Source organism: Hemitrygon akajei, unplaced genomic scaffold, assembly GCF_048418815.1.
Source record: "Hemitrygon akajei unplaced genomic scaffold, sHemAka1.3 Scf000034, whole genome shotgun sequence".
Taxonomy (NCBI): Eukaryota; Metazoa; Chordata; class Chondrichthyes; order Myliobatiformes; family Dasyatidae; genus Hemitrygon; species Hemitrygon akajei.
The window spans coordinates 13,942,833-13,964,581 of record NW_027331920.1 but is presented as its reverse complement, the minus strand read 5'-3'; the positions used below and the strand labels follow the sequence as shown (position 1 = coordinate 13,964,581).

The window sequence follows — 21,749 nt, the reverse complement described above, 5'->3', positions numbered from 1 at the left end:
CTTAAAAGACCCTATTGTATCCGTCTCCACCACCATCGCTGGCAGCTTATTCCACGCACTCACCACACTCTGCTTAAAAAAAATACTTACCCCTGACATCTCCTTTGCACCTTCTTCCAAGCACCTTAAAACTATGGCCTCTCCTGTAAGCCATTCCAGCCCTGGGAAAAAGCCTCTGACTATCCACAGGATCAATGTCTCTCATCACATTATGCACATCTATCAGGTTACCTCTCATCCTCCGTCGCTCTAAGGAGAAAAGGCCAAGTTCACTCAACCTATTCTCTAAGCCATGCTCCTCAACCAAGACAACATCCTTGTGGATCTCCTCTGCACCCTTTCTATAGTTTCACATCATTCCTGTGGTGAGGTGAGCAAAGCGCTCCAAGTGGAGTCTGTCCAGGGTCCTATATAGCTGTACCGTCACCTCTCGGCTCCTGAACTCAATGCATTCTTAACCTCACAGTGAAGGTGACACTTGCCAAGGAAATCAGCAAGGCAGCTCCGGAGCTCATTAACATGGCAGCAGCATTGGAAAAGTTAGCAACTGAAATTACTTATACTCTCGAACAAACCCTACAAGCAATATCTAAATTGTTGGCGAAATCGGTGACGGTTCGTAAAGTGGCATTGCAAATCCGAATGGCTTGGGCTTTGTTTTCGCGGGGAAAGGGGCCACGTGTGTCCTGATTGGCCAAGACCGTTGCACGTACACATGACGAATCAGGAGAATATACTTCACGTAACAGCTCACATCCGTGAGGGCACCGAGAAGCTGAAGGAAGAAGGAGACCATTTCCATCATTACAACCCCCAGGAAGCTGTCGGCCGTCTGGGATGGTGGACTGCTGCCCTGCATTATGGAAAGACTTCTGGTATTATAATATTGGCAGCCACCATCTTGTAATTTTGTGTAGGACTAAAGAGATGATATTGAAAATGGGTACCCTTTGATGCGGACTCGGAAAAGAAGATTGTGCTGACTCAAAGGCGGGAATGTGTAAAATATATTCGAACCTTTGTCATGTAGTAGAATGGAACCTGTAAGATCCCACAGTTGTTTGCTATATGCTGAGTGTGTACTTGACAGGCACCATGTAATTGATCACTGTTCACTGTGTCACTGAGAGGAGGTTGATATGCACTGGAGCAGCCACCGGCAGAACAGATGACAGCCAAAGCACAGACTGACAATTTGTATTGAACAGCAAACTTCGTAAGCTGCAAAGCAGAAGCGATCTCTCGCCATGGAGAGTGGAGATGCTTCTCATTACAGCTCGCAGTAAGCATGACATTGAACAGATCCACTGTGTGTTTTTGGTTCTTTGTTGACAGACCCGGAGAAATGCACACGACATACAGATGACAATGAACAACAGAGCCAGATCCGTGTCTCAGTTGCTTTGGGGGTGCACACTGATTTGAGGTTTGAATGAGGGTTTGCCGGTGAGCAGAGATTTATGGGTGTACACTGATTTGCAGAGATATGCAGAGTTGGGTGTGTTGGCGGATTCGGGGGTGAACACTGACTTTGGAGATGTGTCGAATCACAAGGTTGTTTCTTTTAAGGATAAACGCGATATGAATGTTGACCTCTATACTTGTTTTTTTTATGTAAGCAGCCCTTTTGTTAACTATTTGAAATGATTCTTGCGCTGAGGTAATCTAATTGCATGTGGGAGAATCAGCGGGTTCGGGTGCGCAAAGGATTCAGGGGTGCAGACGGATTTTAGACTATGTACTGATTTTGGAGTGCTTTGGAGAATATGGTGGGTGAACAGCGATTTGGGATTGTGGACAGGAATGGGTGTTTGCCAGCTAATATTGGGATGCATGCGGATTCAGGGCACACGTTAACTTAGATGCACGCGGATTTGGGTGTCAGTGCGAATTTGAGAGTGTGCAAAGATTTGGGAATGCCGGCGGATTTCAGGGTGCGTATGGATTTTGGAGGTCCGATAATTTGGGTCACACTTTGGGGGTGTGTATGTATTTCAAGGTTCTGAGGATTTGGAGGTGTGACGAATGTTGAAAGGCATGGTGGGGGATTCTTGTACGAGAGGACATGACTTGAGGATTGCACGGTGCCCATTCAGAACGGAGATGCGAATTTTTTTTTTAGCCAGAGGGTGATTAATTTGTGGAATTTGTTGCCACGGGCGGCAGTGGAGGCCAAGTAATTGGGTGCATTTAAGGCAGAGATTGATAGGTATTTGAGTAGTCAGGGTTATGGTTATGGTGAGAAGGCGGGGGAATGGGACAAAAGGGGAGATTGGATCAGCTCATGACGAAATGGCGGAGCAGACTCGATGGGCCGAATGGCCGACTTCTGCTCCTTAGTTTTATGGTCTTATGGTCTTAACGACCCCCTCGTTAGAGTCCCCCAAACACAAATAATTCCAAGAGTTTATACTCTCGAGGAGAATGGTAGCAGTATGTGATTCAATACAATTTTACAGGCTACAATGACATAATTTACTTCAATATTCTGTGTGTCTCAGTTGGCTCCATTGAAATACATATTTACAGTGGGAGCACATTGAATTGATAAGAAACCACTGAAGGTTCAGTCACCTTTGTTGGGGCAAACTAATTCACACAAACATTCCAACTAGTTAATTATTTAATCGCAATCTGTCACTACGGGGATTACACCTGCCTGACGTAATTACTTGTAAATCATTTTAAAAGTTGTTTTTAAATCTGTTGAAATGTGTCCCTGTGGAGTCGCTAAATGGTATTTAAACCCCCAGGCATGGGCTTCCTTAACATTTCATTCCCAGAGATCGCCTGTAGCACAGTGGGGACAGATCACTGGACAGAGAAAATGCCTGCATTGTTCGATAGGTACAGAAGTGTGGAGAAAATATTGTACGTTTTCATCGCCGTCATTGGAGTTCCTGGTGAGTGAGCGGAACAATTCATGTTTGGTATTTATGTGTGCTAACTATGTGAATCTGTTCATGATCATTTGACAGTCTTCTAACTTGATGATCATTGTACAAATATCCGTCAGAGATATTGATCCTGTAGGTTCAACACTCTGATTTTTCATATTTAATGACAAGCGGAGTTAAACTCCTGTCTCTCATCTGACTCACGGGATCGACTTGAACGTTGTTCTTGCCTTCAATGACACCTTGTCCGGAGTTGTCCCAGTGTGGGGACAGGCAGCTCTCCCGCAAGATGTGACTGGGATGGGTTTACATTGTAAAGTTCACTGTTTCTGAGTTATTGATCAGAGAGAAACCCTGGTCCTGTGTTTCATGTCTCCCTGTGGAGTCTGTCACAGTCGGATCTCACTGCCTGTCGGTCAATAACTGGATCTGTAAACACAAAGTACACAGCTGGGGTCAAAGCAACACGTACAGCAAGCTGGATGAACTCAACAGGTCGGACAGCATCCGTGGAAACGAGCAGTCAACGTTTCGGGCCGAGACGCGTTTCCACGGATGCTTCCCGACCTGCTGAGCTCCTCCAGCTTGTTGTACGCGTTAATAATTGGGTCTGATCATCTGAACCAGTGTCCGCGGATCTGCTGACGAGAGTTATCGAATTGAGCTGCGCTGTAGAATTAATCCATTAACGGAGCCACTCAGCCTCAGTTTACTAAATTATGCCTGCTTTCCCTCTGAGACGCGTCGTAAATTGCACCCTTTCGTACTGTGGAAAAGTCTCGGCCGGAAACGGAAGTTTGCTCAGTTCCACGGATGCTGTCTGACCTGCTGAGTTCCTCCAGTATTTTGTGTGTGTTGCTCCCCTCTGTATCCCTTCTCCGCCCCATCAGATTGGGGGAAGCACACTGAAGAAGGCAGGTCAGAGACAGTGTGACCAGTGTCTCATGTTAGATTAGCAGCCGTTCACAGACTCTAGCACTCCTGATCTTTAGCTGAAACCCGATCCCGTGAGGAATGGGTTCAGTAATGCCCTCTGTCTGTTTTCTCTCTCTCTCCCTCACTCTCTCTAACCCGTCACCCTCCCCCACCCCATCGCCCTTCCACTCCCCTCCCCTCTTCCCGTCTCCCTCCCCCTCTCCCTCCTCTCTCCCCCCCACCCAACACGCAGTGAATGTAGTGGCGATTGTGATCCTGTCCCGGGGAAAGTGCGGCCTCTCTACCTGCACCACTCGCTACCTGGTGGCCATGGCAGCGGCAGATCTACTGACCATTGTCACCGAGGTCATTTTGATTAGTATCAACGTGTATTACTTCCCGTGGAGTTTTCTGAGCATCACCCCTGTGTGCAGTGTTATCGAAGTACTGAGGTGCACAGCCAGAGACTGTTCTGTCTGGTTCACCGTCACTTTCACCTTTGACCGGTTTGTCGCTATTTGCTGTCAGAAGCTGAAAACAAAATATTGCACCAGGAAAACTGCGGCTGTGGTTCTAACAACAACCGGCGTACTGTTCTGTCTGAAAAACGTTCCACAATACTTCACACGGGAACCCAGGGTGATCATCGACACTATACCGTGGTTCTGTAAACTGATGGACAGTTATTTCACTGACCCCGAGTGGGTAGGATATGACTGGCTTAATACAGTCTTGACTCCGTTCCTTCCTTTCGCTGGGATCTTACTGCTCAACGCTCTGACAGTCAGGCACATTTTAGTGGCCAGTCGGGTCCGTAAGGGGCTGAAGGGTCAGAGCAAGGGGGAGAACCGCAGTGACCCGGAGATGGAGAGCAGGAGGAGGTCTGTGGTTTTACTCTTCACCCTCTCCGGCAGCTTCATCCTCCTGTGGATGACAACTGTTGTAAATTTCATATATTATCAGGTCTCAGGGAAAGGATTCAGTTTCAATGATTCTGAATGGATCTTTATCTACGTCGGGGTTTTGCTGAGTGATTTCAGCTGCTGCACAAATACATTTATTTACGCGGTGACTCAGTCAAAATTCAGGGAATAGATAATTAGGGCGGTGAAATATTCTGTCCCCTCGGTGCCTCATTTCATTAATAAAGCTGCGCCCTGAGCACAAGCCGGAGGCGGTCGTTGTGTTTCCAATCCGGTAGCAGTTCCTCACATTCACCGGCTGATCTCTTAGTCGTTATTCTGGGGCCGAGTGTCCCATCGACCGGCAGGTCTGGGACATTAGGAAATGTGTTTCTGGGGAGGGCAAAGCAGTGTCCTGGACTGGCCAGCTGTCAGTCAACGAACGACTCTGGAATGCCAGCCACCCATTAGTCTGTGAATATGTCCATCTATCCCTATTCCCGCCCACCAACCTCACAGACCGACTTTCCCACAAGACACCGGGAGTTCTAGCCTGTTGCCGGTTGGCTAATCCAACGTCAAATACACCAGTTTCCGCTTTCCCCTTGGATGATTGGCTAACGTGAATATAAATAGGGCGGGCTTTGGATACATGGTTGTTGACACTCTAACTTAATGCGCGTTCCCGCCACTAACGGGACTGCAATATGGTGTAGAGAATTGGGAAAGAAAACCCTTGCTGCTTCTTTGTTCCAATGGAAGTTAAATTACCCCCCAATATCCTACAGATTGTACCAAGTGAAACCCAATAGAGAGAATCAAATTAAACTCATTCCCACAACCTAAATGAAAGATATCCGCCCCCAACGATTGTAATGAAATCTGCATTTCATTTCTATCTACCTGATCACCTTCACCCTGAAATCATGTGTGTTCAACTGCTTCATAATGACAAAATCTACAAGACCCAGTATGAGGTTTTCCAGCACGACAGAAGGAATAATTCATTATAGTGTGGATAATTCAGGTCGTTTCAATATAATTCCTTCCCTTCTTGTTTTTACCCACTTCTCCCATGAACCCAACACTGTTAGGTATTCTGTAAAGGTGTCTCCCCTTGTACCTAGTTTCCCACTAGATTTACCATAAGCCCCTAATTCTTAACCCTGTAAACCCTGAAACAGTTTCTGATCTGCAAAGTGGAAGGTCATTATCTACAGTTGAACCTTTAACAGCTTCTGTAACTAAACAGCCAAACCGCTCATTCACACCAAATTCTGAATGCACGACCAATCCAAGTGTACCACAATACCCCGTATATTGCCTCCATACCACTAACCCTGTGTACACCTGCATATTACTGTGCATCCCGTATTGGCCGACGCATTCCCAAATCCGTATACACCCCAAATGCATGTTCAACCCGATATCTGAGCGCCCCTCCAAATCCGGAAGCAACCTGCAAATCAGTGTGTTCACCCACATCCACAGACATCCCCACCCCTCGTGCTTCCTCAAATTATCATGCAAATTCAAATCTGTCCGTCCCAAACACTCTGACACCTCGACATGCACAACAGATTATTCCTGAGCAAGAATCTTTTCAGTGCATCGATAAGGAAAGAATATATATAAAAAACGACCTTGAGATATGTCACAACTCCAAACCCGCAGACACCACAACCCTGAGAGACCCCGAAATCCGAAAAAATCCCTAAGTTGACTTACTCACTCCTAATTCAACAAGCATCTCCAAATCAGTGGGCATCCCCCTATTTGCCAAGGTTGCCCTAAATCTACACAATCTACAAATCAGTGCGCACTCCCGCATGCATCATCGGTTACCGAACAGTCCAAATCATTTAAAATAGTTCAGAACATAGCTGTCTTTATGCAACCGAAACTTAGTTTGCAACTCCTTACAGGCCGACGCGCCCAGATGTGGCTGTAACACTAAATCCATGTGCACCCCTCAATCTGCACACATCCCTGAACAGGAGCGGACTCCATAATCCTTTTTGCACACCAACCCGCTGAAAACTCCACAGGGACATCAGCTAATCCCAAAGAATCATTTTCAAACAGTACACAAAACGGCTGACTCGACATTAAAAACTCTCACGCAACCCAAAATTCTTGTGTAAATTATAATCCGCTGGCATATGCTGATCCGATTGCAATCCCATTTTCGACAACACACATCCCCAAATAAGATCCCACAAAACCTATGTGCACCCGTTGAAAGGGTAAAGTACAGAAGTTATAAAAGTATCGGAAATTGAAACACATCACAACTCCAAATCCGCAGTCTCCAAAAAATCTGTGAGAACACCGAAATCCGTAAAAATCCCCATAAACCCCGAAATTAATGAGCATTCTCAAAACAGCGTGAATCTGCATATTTGCCGACATAAAACTAAATCAGTGGCAGCCCCAAATCAGTGCGCACCCCATAGATTATCTTGGAGCAAGAATATTTTCAAACAGTTTCGAAAATGAATGTATCAACATTAACAATCCCCGTTTTAAGCTTCAATTATTAATGAAGATTAATAAAAAAGATATATTAAGTCAATACTGTATGTCATTATGCACAATGAAGAATTAAATTAGCAAATAAGTGATTAACAAAGCTAAGCAATATATCAATAATAACAAGAAAATATAAATATTTTTGAAAGAAAAAGAAAGAAAAGAAGAACCCATTTAGTGGCGGGAATGTGCATTAATTTGGAGTGTCAACCACCATGTATCCAAAGCCCGCCCTATTTATATTCACGTTAGCCAATCATTCAAGTCCCTACTAACTGAAAAAAAAACAACAAAAAAAAAACCCATTGGAAGCACAACCCCGGAGCTATACATCATAGAAGCTTCCATAAAAAAAAAACAGCAATCCGCCAGTTCAAATCCACTTAAAGATAAATCGGAAGGAGACCATATTAATTAAATCAGATTAGATGATAGTAGCGGGCAAATGAACCCCAATTGTTCTCAAAATCGAATCAAGGATCAAAAGTTCGACTTCTGATTTTCTCCAAACTAAGACATAACAACACCTGAGAAAACCATTGTATCACATTAGGAACTGAAGCATCTTTCCATTTCAACAAAATAGCCCTTCTGGACAATAATTTAACGAATGCAATTACTTGTTATCTGATGGAGAAATACCATGAATGAATGGAGGAATTATACCAAATAAAACTGTCAATTTATTAGGTTGCAAATTAATGTTTAAAACTTTAGAAATTCTAGAGAAAATAGACTTCCAAAAATTTTTCAATACAGAACATGACCAAAACATATGTGTCAATGAGGCTGTCTCGGGTTTACATCTGTCACACTGACTATCAACATTAGGAAACATTTTAGACAGTCTCTCCTTTGTCAGATAGTAACGATGTGCAATTTTAAATTTAATTAAAGAGTGATTGGCACAAATCGAAGACGAATTGACCAACTTCAAAATCCGCAACCAGTCTTCTGTTATCAGAGTCATGTTAAGCTCTGTCTCCCAATCTTGCTTAATCTTAAGTGAAGGATAATTGTGCTGTTGGAACAATAAATTATAAATTTTCCCAATAAAACACTTCACTAAAGGATTCATTTTTAAAATAATATCTAACAGGTCAGAATCTTGTATATATGGAAAATTTAGTAAGTATTTTTGTAAGAAGTGTCTGACCTGAAGATACTTCAGGAAATATGAGTATGAGACAGAGTATTTAGTTACTAATTTCTCAAAAGACATCAGTCGGCCATCTTGGAACAAATCCATGAAGGAATAAACCCATTTATTTATCCAAAAAAGAAAAGTAGGGTCACTTAATGAAGGTTTAAATAAATAATTTCGATAAATTAAACTAAAAAGTTTAAATTTTTTAAGATTAAAAAAATACGAAACTCGAACCAAATCTGTAATGACTGCTTAATCATAGGAGATAAATTTAAATTAGTAAGTTTGGCCAGTTGTACAGGCAGAGAAGCTCCTAATAATGAGGTTAAGTGAAACTGTTTCACAGCATCCAATTCCAAATCAGCCCAAGGCGGTCGTTCATTTCTTATCAGCCCAATATAACCAAAAACACATATAACATATATTGAAAACACAAAATGCTGGCAGAACTCAGCAGGCCAGACAGCATCTATGGGAGGAGGTAGTGACGACATTTCGGGCCGAAACCCTTCATCTGGAGTGAAGTAACATGGGATGGTGGAGAGGGGATAAAAAGTGGGGGGTGGGATGAAGTAGAGAGCTGGGAAGTGATAAGCTGGAGGGATATGGGCTGGGGGAAGGTGGAGAATTATGGGAAATAAAAGAGAAAGAAAGGTAGGGCTGGGGGGAGATTATAGTGGGGGGGGGGGGAAGAGAAAGAGAACCAGACTAAAATAATAGATAGGAATGGGGATAAGCGGGGGCAGGGGTATCAACCGAGGTCTGTGAGTTGGATGTTCATGCCGGCAGGTAGGAGGCTACCTAGGCGGGAGATAAGGTATTGCTCCATCGACCTGAGTGTGGTCTCATCTTGATGGTAGAGGAGGCCATGGACAGGCATGTCGGTGTGGGAGTGCTCTGTGGAGTTGAAGTGTGTGGGCACAGGGAGATCCCGCCACTGCTGGAGGACTGAGCGCCGGTGTTCGGCGAAACGGTTTCCAAGTCTGTGGCGGGTCTCTCCAATATATACTCCAGCAGTGGAGTATACAGTGAAGGAATAAATTCTTCAGGATTCGAAATATAAACTAAAAGATCGTCCACATAAAGGGAGATCTTATGATCAGTGTGATTTATAAGAAATCAATGAATATCATTAGCTTCACAAAGTGCAATAGTCAAGAGTTCCAGCACCAAATGAAATAACAAACGACTTAACGGACATCCTTGTCTCGTACACCGAGAGAGCCAAAAAAAAGGAGATCTGCAATTTTTAGTAATAACAGTAGCAATAGGGCTTTTATATATCATTCTAATCCAGTTATTAAAATTAATACCAAAGCCGATTTTTTCTAAAAACATTAAATATTTATTTCTATTCCACTCTGTCAAATTTTCCATTCAACTTTCCATTCAACTTTTCAGTGTCAAGAGAGAAGACACATTGGGGAGCCTTAGAAAAGGATGAATGTATAACATTTAACAGTCTCCGAACATTAGAAAAGGAATAACGGCCCTTTACAAAACCTGTTTGATCTTGAGGAATAATGTCAGCTAAAAATTCTCCTGCCGATTAGCCATTATTTTTGAGAGAATTTTAGCATCCACATTTAAGAATGAAATAGGTCTCTATGAAGTACAGTCATAGAATCTTTATATTTCTTAAGAATTAAAGAAATAGAAGCTTTATAAAATGTGGGAGATAACTCTCCTATCAAAAAAAAATTGAAGTGTTTCCAACAAATATGAAGAGAGCAATTTTTCAATTTTTTAATAAAACCCTATAGAATAACCATCCATTCCAGGAGCTTTACCAGATTGCATTGGGAAAAAAAATGTTCATTTCTGAAATTCGCTTTCAGTAATAGAAGCATCAAGAGTTTGTTGACTTTCAACAGAAATTTGAGGAAATTAAAGTTTCATACTTTATAAACTTTTATAAAGTTCCATATAAAAGTCTTGAAAATTTTTATTAATATCTTCATAATTGCATGCTAAACTACCATCTCCCTTACGAATTTTTAAAATTCGTCTTTTAGCTCCAGCTGCTTTTAATTGAGATGCTAAGCTAATAATAAATTATATTGTGATTGGATTTCAACTCTTCGTTGAAATAAATCAATGTTAGGAGAGACTGCATAAATATTACCCGACTTTAATTTGTTTGGAAATCTTATCTAACTCTGTTTTTGTCTGTTTCTTAAACTCAGCTGAATGGGAAATTATCTGACTGCGCAAATATGCTTTAAATGTGTTGCATGTGATCAATTTCAATACATCTCCTGTATTGTTAAAAAGAAAAACATCTTTGATCTGATTCTGAATAAGTTTGACAAAGTCTGGACTTTGTAATAAAATTTCTGGAAAACGCCAGGGAAATTTGCAAAAGCGATATCATTCAATTCAAAAGCTAAACTTAAAGATGTATGATCCGAAAGAACTATAGCATCATAGTCACATTTCTGGACTGTGGACAAAAAACGGAGATCAACTATAAAGTGATCGATTCTCGAATAATTTCTTTTGTGAACGTGTGAAAAAAAAGAATAATCTCTATCATTAGGATGTAAATGTCTCCAAATTTCGACCAGGGCTAAATCAATTAGAAAAGAGTTAATAAGTGATGCAAAACATCTCGGAAGGCGCTGATTTGTTCAACTCTTGTCAATCAAAGGGTTTAAGCAACAGTTAAAATCACCACCCATTAACAACATATATTCATTTAAGTCCGGCAATAATGCAAATACATTATTTTTAAAAAGAAGGATCATCTACATTAGGTCAATATTGGTTAACCAGAACAATTTTTCTATTACACATTGTTCCTTTAACATTTAAAAATCTACCATTAATATCTGACACAATATCTTCTTGGATTAATAAAATATAACATTTAATAAAAATAGATGCTCCCTTTGTTTTGTTTTGTCAAGTAGCGTGAAATTGAAGGCCCTTCCACATTTTAAAAAAATATATTTTGATCGCCCATTTTGATATGTGTTTCTTGAACAAAAATTATATCGGGTTGGAATAGATTAATGATGTTTAAAATCTTCTTTCGCTTAATAGGATGATTCCAACCACGTACATTCCTATTTATAACATTTATCTGTTTAATTGCCATAATTATTCTTTTATTTTACTTAACATATAAATGAACGCATACCAGCGCAGGCTAATCAAAACCGGTGTTGATAAGTACAACTATACACAAAAAATGCATGCTCCGGAACTCCGTAATGGGAAAAAATACTAAAAAGAAAACAAAAGTTAATCTTACAATTGATCCTGTAAATCAAAACTAACTCCAATCCCCCCACCAGTCCAAAAAGCCCGAAATTCGACAAAAAAGCCGAAATGCATCCCCATAGAGTACAAAAGAGAGAGACTCCGCGAGCTGCCCATTTTATAATAGTGGTTTTAAAAAGTTTTCCATAATTCCTCCCCCCAATAACAAAAACAAAACAACATACAGCCCTAAAATAGAAAATCCCTGCAAAGGAAAAAAAGTTGCTGAACATAAAGAGCCAAGCACCACCATATCAAGTCATGTTAATAGGTTCTTCTGCCCACCTACAGGCCTTACTTCTAACTGATAAATATGCAATTTAAATATCAATTTGCTTTAATGTCTTCCATTATTTTACAGAGTATTATTATACTGAAACCATGGAAACCGGTAAGGCTAGGTAATGATTAAAACATGGAACTGATTCCCAGCTGAAATGGTTAATACAAGAGGGCACAATTTTACGGTGGTCAGAAGAAAGTATAGTGATCTCAGAGATATTTTTTTCAGAGTGGAAAGATCTGCCATGGGTAGTCATAGAGGCAGACACAAGGACATTTCAAGAAGCTCGTAAATAGGCTCATAATGAAAGACGAATAGAATTCTCTAGAGGACAGAAGCATTAAATTAATCATGAAATAAATTGAAAGGTGAACAGAACAATATAGGCCAAAAGGCCAGCATTGTTCCGTTTTTCTCTACAACGTCTAGCTCCCCATATCCAGCACAAAATTCAGAGAAAAAAGAGTTTATACTTAATCCTTAAAACACTCTGGGGAATGCAAAACAATCTCCAAGGACGGCAAAATTATAAAATTAAACAAAGAGAAAAATACCTGTGTAATCTCTGGTGAAGAAAAATCAACTCCATTTTCCATTTATCTGACACGACCAATGAAAAACTTTTTCTGAGGAAAAAAAAACTAATTATCTATCAACTGAGCCCTCCCAACTATATATAAGAAAAAAACATGAACTATGGACACTATCACTTAATTAATGAAAAAAGGGGAATAAAACGAATAATAAAACAGATAATCAGTCTATCCGTTGTCTTAATTCACTCAGTAGACCAAACAGATTTCAAAAAGTCATTCATCATTCACATCCAAAGGTTAAAAATCTTCTTTAAATGGTCGATCAATCAAAGGGCATCTTTCGCAAATCAAAAATATTCAAAGCTTATCTTCTTACCGAAAGAACGATCATTCAGCAGACCTAAAAACATTCAAACCTCGGCTACAACCAGAATAGAGTTAACATAGTCTAACACCTCTTTGGGGGCCAGAAAAACACGTGGAGTCGATCCTTTGGGAAACAATTTTAATCGAGCTTGAAACTGAAGTGATGAGAATAATCCCTTATCATTGGCTATCTTCATGGTTTGAACGAATTTAGACCGCAAAGCCATAACCTCCCGTGGATACTTTTCATAAAAGTGAAGCTCAGAACCTTTAAATTTTAAAAAAAACTTCTTGTTTCCTTGCATATTTTATTATTCGGTCTTTAACTTTAAACTGAAGAAAGGAGACCAAAACTGACCTTGGCCTGTCTTTGCGAGGTGTCGAAATAAAAATTCTATGCGCTCTTTCGATGTCAGGAGATTCAGATAAAATCTCCGGAAACAGAGATTGAAACAGGATAGCAAAATGGTCTAATAAATCTACAGTCTCGGATCCTTCCTTCAATCCAACAATTCGAATATTATTCCGATGAGATCTTTTTCTTTTGTAATTTACTTTTTTATTGAAGTTCATCAAACAAACATTTCCATAAGATGTATTTCAGACATTGTACATATATATCATATAATCATATATATCACAAAATCTCCACAAAGTATTTATCTGGGGTATACACTTATAGAAAAGAGAGGAAAGAAAAGAAAACAAGCAAAAGGAAAGAACTATGTACAAGTAGGGAGTGATCTTTCTTTTTTACAACAGATTCATTGATTTGTGAGAATAAAATCAGGCCTATGAGGCATTATGTAGTTAAACCATTTTTCCCAGTATGAATCAAATTGTTCCAGATTATGATTAACAGATGTTGTTATCTTCTCCATTTTGTAAATGTCCATTGTAATTCCCCTCCATGTATTTAAAGTTGGGCTCTCCTGTGATAACCATTTCCTAGTAAGAGTCTTTGTACCAACCACCAACAGTATATTCATTAAATATTTATCTCTTTTCAACAATTCTTGAGGTATATACCCAAAATATATGGTCTTACTCTCCAAGGGTATTTCACATTTAAAGATGTCTTGTCGGGCATTGTGTATCCACTTCCAATAGTTTTTGACAGCAGGGCAGTCCCAAAAAATATGATAATGATTTGCATTTTGATTTCCACAATTTCTCCAGCAAACAGGGAGGTTACTATCATAATGGGATTTCTGAGAGGGTGTAATAAAATATCTTATCAAGTTTTTCCATCCAAACTCCCTCCATTTCTGTGAATTGGTACACTTCCATTCATATCTCCATATTGTTGTCCATTCTTCCTCAGATATAATTATCCCTCCTTCCTTCTCCCATTTTGTTTTAATGTATGAAGTCGAATGTGTTTTAAGATTTGACAACCCCTTATACATGCTTGAAATGATTCTACTACCATTATCTGAATTAAATGCTTTTCAAAAGAGCTCTATCAAGCATGTATTTGCCTTGGTTACATTTTTACGCATCTTATTAACATATTGTCACATCTACAAATACCGATAAAAATCTTGCTTTTCTAATGTGTTTCGCTTTAAGCATTTCAAAACTGAACAGTGTTCCTTCTTTCACTATGTTGCAAAGAACTGTTATTCCTTAAGCTGTACAGTCCTTAAATCTAGCATCCAATTTATTTGGTGTAAAATCAGAGTCATATGCACACCATTTAAGAATTGCAATATCTCCCTCTAGATTATATTCTTTTATAGTAGTTTTCCATATTTTAAGAGTCAATTTCACCCATGGATTATCAATAGTATTTATGTACCTTTGCAGGTTGTTATCAGCCAAAATTGCTTGTATGGGGATGGGAAGTACCCGCTCCTCAATGTTTTTCCATTGAGCGTCATATGATGGGTTGCACCAACATATCACAGCTCTCAACTGTGCTGCAAAATAATAATCTCTAAGAGAAGGCAAGCCCCACCCCCTTTTCCTTTGCTAATTGCAAAGTTTTGAGACGAACTCTAGGCCTTTTACCCTGTCAAATATACCATGATAGCATCTTGCTCCATTCATTGAATTGATTTTGATTAATCTCTATTGGTAGGGTCTGAAAGAGATATAACAGTCTGGGCAGTATATTCATTTTAATAGACTCAATCCTTGAACTGAGACTGAAAAAAGGAACCGGGCTCCATCTTGCCACATCTTCCTTAATTTTTTATATAAAGGCTGATAAGTACATTCTGATAATTTTGCCAAAACTTTCAATTTCTCTTGGTGTGCTATAGTAATATGAAAGTAATTGGGTTTTATCTATCTTGATCTTGTATCCAGATAATTGACTATATTGTTCAAAGGATTGCATCAATTTCGGTAAAGAGTATATTGGTTGCCCTAGATAGATCAAAATGTCATCCGCATAACAAGCCAATTTATACTCTGTCCCTTTAATAGTAATTCCCCTGATATCTTCATTTTGTCTGATGTATTGAGCTAATGGTTCCAGATATAACGCGCAGAGTAGCGGTGACCATGTGCAACCCTGTCTCGTGCCCCTTTCTAGGGTAAGACTATTTTATAAATATCCATTGATTTTAATCCTCGCAGTAGCATTGTCATATAGTGTCTGTATAGTTTTAGTAATTGTGTCTTGGAAACCAAATCTACGTAAAACTCTGTAAAGACAATTCCAATTAACCGAATCAAATGCTTTTTCAGCGTCCACGCTTATCACTATTGCTTCGATTTTATTTTTTTGTATATGATCCATACTGTGAAGTTTCCTTCGTATATTGACTTGAGTCTGGCGTTGTCGTATAAAACCTGTCTGAATATGACGTATCAGTATGGGTAGAAACTCCTCTAATCGTTTGGCCATGATGGAGATAAATAACCTATAATCTACATTAAGAACGAATATTGGTCTAAATGATCCGCATACCATTTCTTTCGGTATAGTTTAGATTATAGCTTCCTTCCAACTGAGTGTCATTTGTGCCTTTTTTAGAGCCCAGTTCAGTGTGGGGAGTAAAACAGGAATTAACTCATTTTTAAATTCTTTGTACCACTCTGCCGTATACCCATCTGATCCTGGTGACTTGCTTAATTTAAGCCTACTAATTGCAGCTTTTAATTCAACTTCAGTTATGTCAGCAGTCATCGTTCTATTTTGTTCTTCGCTTAAAGTTGGTAACTCCAGAGCATTCAAGAAGGTGTCAATTTGGGTTATGCTTCCCCCTGGAACTTTGGAATATAGCGTTTTGTAAAACACTTCAAAAGCTTCTTGAATTTCACTGAGCTTATTTGTTTTTATCATTTTCGTTCTTTCATAGATTTCGATCCACTTTCATAATGTTTCTGTTTCAGAAACATTAAGTTTTTCCTGATTTCTTGCGTAGCCAAATGATTTATTTCATTCCTAATTCTTTTAATTTCCCCTAATGTATCCTGTGCCAAATTCAATTCGTGTTTTTTATCTTGTTCCTTCAGCCTATTTTGTAATTCCTCTAATGTTTTATTCCTTATTTTTATCCTATATAAAGATATCGCTATAATTTTCCCTCTTAAGACCTCCTTCAGAGTATCCCATAAAATGGGAGGTAGAACCTCTCCATTATCATTAAATTCTAAGTAGAGACCAATTTATTTTTCAATTTGTTCCTTAAAGTACGGATCACTGAGTAGACTTGAATTTAGTTTCCAAATAGTGTTCTTTGGCTGTAGGTCAAAATCAACAGATAAATATATAGGTGCAGGGTCACTTACATATATTGTGCCAATTCCACAGGTGTTTATTTTGTCTTTGTCTTTTCCAAATGATATGAAATAGTCTATTCTTATATATACAGAATGTGGAGCAAAATAATGAGTGTAATCCCTTCTGTCAGGGAAAAGGTCCCTCCATATATCAATTAAACCAACATCCTCAAAAAGTGTATTAACTTTCTTATGTAAAGATTTTGTTTCATAGGTTTTCTATTGGAAGAGTCTAAGTTTGGATGTAATTGTAAATTTAAGTCTCCCCCACATATCAGGAGACCTTCTGTTTCCGTTACCATAATATCAGTAATTTTCAGAAAGAAACCAATATCACTTCCCAGGGGTGCGTATATATTCAATAGAGTAACTGAATTGCCGTCTATATTCCCTTACCAGAATATATCTGACTTCTTTATCGCCAATTTCGAATATTTTTTTCATAATTTAGCTTACTTGAGATAAGAATAGCAACTCCTCTCCTATGCCCTGATTTATATGAGGAGGAAAACAGATTAGTGAAGCCCATTCTCTTTAGTTTTTAATGCTCATTATCACTTAAATGAGTTTCCTGTAAATATACTACATGGGCTTGTTCTTTTTTTTCATTTTGGATAAAATTCTCTTACGTTTGATTGGATTTAATAGCCCATTAACATGAAAAGAAATGAATTTTACCTGGTCCTTAGCCATCTGTATTTATCTGTCAATGTATCATTGAAATTAGAATAAAATTTAATCGATCTACTCACTGAACAAATAAAAATCAAGAAACTCAAATAATAGCAAAAATGGCAACGAACATGTGATTCCAAGGCTGAGGTCTCTAGTAAATGACCCTGCGTTGAGCTAGAGGAAATGTCCAACTGTGGGGGATAACCCCTCCTACTTGTGAGTTGAGGGCCCCCATTGCAGTATTCATAATAGTCAGTGCAGTGAACAAATCCATTACACAGAAAAGATGTACTCCCTCTATATATATATATATATATATATATATATATATATATATATATATATATATACACATATGCATATACATATTAATTCTCAATTTGATGGGGGAAATGGAGTAAGTGAGCGAATAAAGAATAACAACTAAGTAATATAAAATCCACATTATAATAAGTATTTCTCGAGATAGGTATATCACCGTGTACTTTTGCTTCTGTTTAGTTTCTCAACATTTTCAAAGTTAGCCAAACCTTATGGCTCTTCTGAAGAGGTTGAGGACTGTCTTAAGGAAACTCCCGGTCTCTTCCTGATATGTTTCTGTCGGACTCCTCCCGTCTCCTGCCTTCTCATTTCTCGCACTATTTCCCAACCCGAGCGGGACATTCCTCAGCCAGGCGTTCCTTCATTTTGGTCACACTGACGGGCAACCCTCTGGCCTTCATGTCTGCAGTCGCCTCTTCCACTGTCTGGTACAACCGCGTCCCGTTGTCATAAAACACTCGAAGTTTAGTAGGGTACGGAGTTTGAAATCTAATCTTATTTTGCTTTAATACTCGCTTTACTTTGAAGTATTCTTTGCGTTTCTGGAGGACCGCGGGGGGGGGAGCGGTAATCTTGGTCGAAATATATTAATTTATCCTGTAAAAACACTCTCTTCTTACCCCAGGCCCTTCGTTGAATCTCCACCTTGGTGCTGTACCGAAGGAATTTAATTATTATTGAGCATGGCTTTCTATCCTGGGTAGGTTTTGGGACTAACACGCGGTGGGCTCTTTCGACTTCCAGCTCCATAACCGGGGAAAGATCCAGCGCGTCCCGCAGTAACTTTCCGACAAACCCCGTCATGGACGAGCCCTCCACTCCTCCGGGAACGTTGTAGATTCTGATATTTTTCCGCCGTGATCTTCCCTCCAGATCAAGCAGTTTACCTTCTTGGTGATGTATTATTTTTATTGTCTTACTCAGTATCCGTTCCACGTTTTGAACGCAATCTTCCACATTCTCAAAGCGAGTCTCTGCCACCGGTATTATTTGATTAACGCCAGCGAGCTCTGCCCTAATATCACGGAGCTGCTGCTCTATTTCTTTCCGGAACTCCCTTATCTCTTTCAGTATTTCGAAGATATTCGCCGCTTCGACTGAACGAGGCCCAGCAGCCGCCTCGCTAGCACGCGGTCGGGTCGGAGAGCCGCTCGCTGCACTTCTCTCGGCCGCAGGCTCCGCAGTGTCGCGTTTTTTATTTCCATTTCTTCTCCCCATTCTTGCCCCTCTTTTCAGTTCAAATATGTTTCGAAAAATATTATATTTGACGGGTTAATTGGGCTTAATACGCGTTTTTTCCGGTTGAGCTAATGACTTAAGCTGCCATTCCCGACGATGACGTCACCGGAAAAAACGAATACTCACATTTCATTTCTACTTTTCTTTCACGTTCAGACACGTCAGCCCATGGTCTGCTCTACTGTCGCCATGATGACACACTCAGCTTGGAGGAGAAACACCGCTCCTGGGTGTTCCGTCTGGGTGGGCTCCAACCTGATGTCATGAATATTGATCTCTCGAACTTCCAGTAATTCCTCCGCCCCTTCACTATTACCTGTTCCCGAGTCCATCTCTCACCTTATCTCCTCACCTGCGATCAACTCCCTCAGGTTTCCTTGCCTTCCTTCCATGGTCTTCTACTCTCTCTTATCGGACTTCTGCTTCTCCAAACAACTATTTCCTTCACCAATTAACTTCCCAGCTCTGTACCTCACCACTCCCACACTCAACTATCACTTACCAGCTTGTACGTTTTCCTTCCTTCCCGCCACCTTCTTGCTCTGAATTCTCTTCTCTTCAGTCCTGATGAAGGATTTCGGACCTAAGCGTCGACTGCTTGCTCTTTCCCATAGATGCTGCCCGGCCTGCTGAGTTCCTCCTGCATTTTGTGCGATTGCTTTGAATGCAATTTCCTCCCTCTTTCCTGATTACCACTAACCTTCCTCAGGGAACCTGAGGTATAAAAACATTTTTCTGGGTTTGTCAGAAACAAAATATTGAAGTAAATTATGTCATTGTAGCTGGTGAAATTGTATTGAATGACCTATTGTTGCCATTCTCCTCCAAAATATAAACCCATTATACATTTTGTGTCTGGGGGACTCTACTGACAAGGTCTCTAGGAAAATGTCTGTATGATGAATAAACACTATCAATCAACTTCACCAGGACCCAATCCTAACCTAACTCAGCAGTCTAAGCTGGGGGCGGGGGGTGAATATACAACACCTCTCAACGGCCAAAGAACATGACAGAAAGCTAAAGAGGTAGAAAAGGTAGTTGTCGATATGCGTACATCCGTGGCTGTGTGTCTATGTGTTTATCCCTTTGACAGTATATCTATATGTGTGGGTGTCTGCGTGTGCGCGTGTGGTGTGATTGTGTGTGTGTGTTTACAAGTGTGTATGTGTGTGTGTGTGTGTGTGTGTGTGTGTGTGTGTGTGTGTGTGTGTGTGTGTGTGTGTGTGTTTCTATCTGTCCATATGTGTGCCTGTATCTGCCTGTGTTTGTGTGTGTTTGTGTAGGTGCCTTTCTGGTTTCTTTTTTGTTTTTGTTAGTGTGGGTGTTTAGTTGTATGCATATGCGTGTGTACATCGTTGTACCTGGGTGTGTTCGTGTCATTTTATGTTTGTGTCTGGGCGTGTGTGTGCTTTTGTGTTTCTCTGTCTGTCCCTGCGCCAGTGTCTATGTGTGGCTGCCTGTGTGCGGTTGTGTGTCGGTGTGCGTGTGTTTGCGTGTTACTGTATCTATGTGGGTGTGTATGCTTCTGCCAATCGTGCTTGTGAGTATATGACGGTGTGTGTGTCTGTCTCTGTATGTGTCTCATGTGTCTGTGTGTCTCCGTGCGCGTGTATGTCTGTGTGTGTTCGTGTGTTTGTGTCGGATTATGTGCGCATGTGCGTGGATCTCTGTATATGTGTAGCAATCCATGTGTGTGCACGTCAATGACGTCCGGTGTTTAGGTCTGCCTTTGAGTGAGTATAGCTGTGTGTCTGTGTGAGAATGTGTGAGTCAGTTTGTTGTGTGTATCTGTATCTGTTTTTGCTGCCCGTCTCATCATGTTTGTTAGTTCGGTTTGGTTTCTGTGTCTGTGTTTCTCTGTTGTATGTGTCTCTGAGTTTATCTGTATGTGTGTTAATGTGTAGCACAGTGCATGTTTGTCTCTATTTGGCGCGTGTACTGCGCGACAGTGGCTTATCTCGATGTGTACATACCTGTATGTCTACCCGCGCGCGTGTTTGTGCACGTGTGAGCCTATATGTGTGAGAGCGAGTTTGTGTCTGTGGCTGAGGATTTCTGTCTGTTTTTGTTGGTGTCTGTCGTTATATGTGTAGGTGTGTGTATCTATGTCTACACGCTCCCGTGTGTGTGTGTGTGTATCTTTGATGTTCCGTGCTTGTGTATCTGTAAGCGTACCTCTGCGTCTGTTAACGTGTGTAGGTGTGTATGTGTGTTCGAACCTGATTCTGTGTGTGTGTGTGTGTGTGTGTTTCACGGCACGGCTCTCAGTTTGCCTCTGTCTGAGTGATTGTGTGTTTTTGTCAATGTCTCTGTCAAGTCAAGTCAATTTGGTGGTGCGCACCGATTTCGGGGTCCTCACCGATTCGGGATGTCTGCAGATCTGGAGATGTGACGTATCTCAAATGTGCTTCATTCATCGTTACGTTAATAATAAATTTAATTTGAACGAACTCAGCTCGTGTCTTTTTACGGTTCAGTTTGTGAACTGTTTGAAATTATTCTTACTCTGGGATAATCTAATCTGTATGTGGGATTGTCAGCGGATCTGGGGAGCACACGGCTCATGGGTTCCGCTCTTATTTGACGATGTGCGCACATTTGAGGATGGGCAGGAATTTAGGGGTGGGTTGTCGAATATGGGGGTGCACACGGATTTGGTGACGTGTGCAGATTGAGGGGTGCTGTTGAACATGGGGTGCAAACGGATTTGGTGACGTGCGCAGATTGAGGGGTGTTGTTGAACATGGGGTGCGCACGGATTTGGTGATGTGTGCAGATTGAGGGGTATTTTTGAACATGGAGTGCACATGGATTTGGTGATGTGTGCAGATTGAGGGGTGGTGTTGAACATGGGGTGCACACGGATTTGGTGATGTGCGCAGATTGAGGGGTGTTGTTGAACATGGGGTGCACACGGATTTGGTGATGTGCGCA

The 21,749-nt window shown here is 40.5% G+C and overlaps 1 protein-coding gene across 1 annotated transcript in view; it reads left to right on the top strand.

The window, feature by feature from the left end:
• The window catches only part of LOC140720008 (uncharacterized), a 305,271-nt gene extending 303,835 nt beyond the window's left edge, over nt 1–1,436 (top strand). Inside the window, 2 exon segments of the mRNA XM_073034912.1 lie at nt 750–875; nt 1,336–1,436. Coding sequence (XP_072891013.1) covers nt 750–875; nt 1,336–1,436 — 227 coding nt within the window.
• The last annotated feature ends 20,313 nt before the right edge of the window (nt 1,437–21,749 follow it).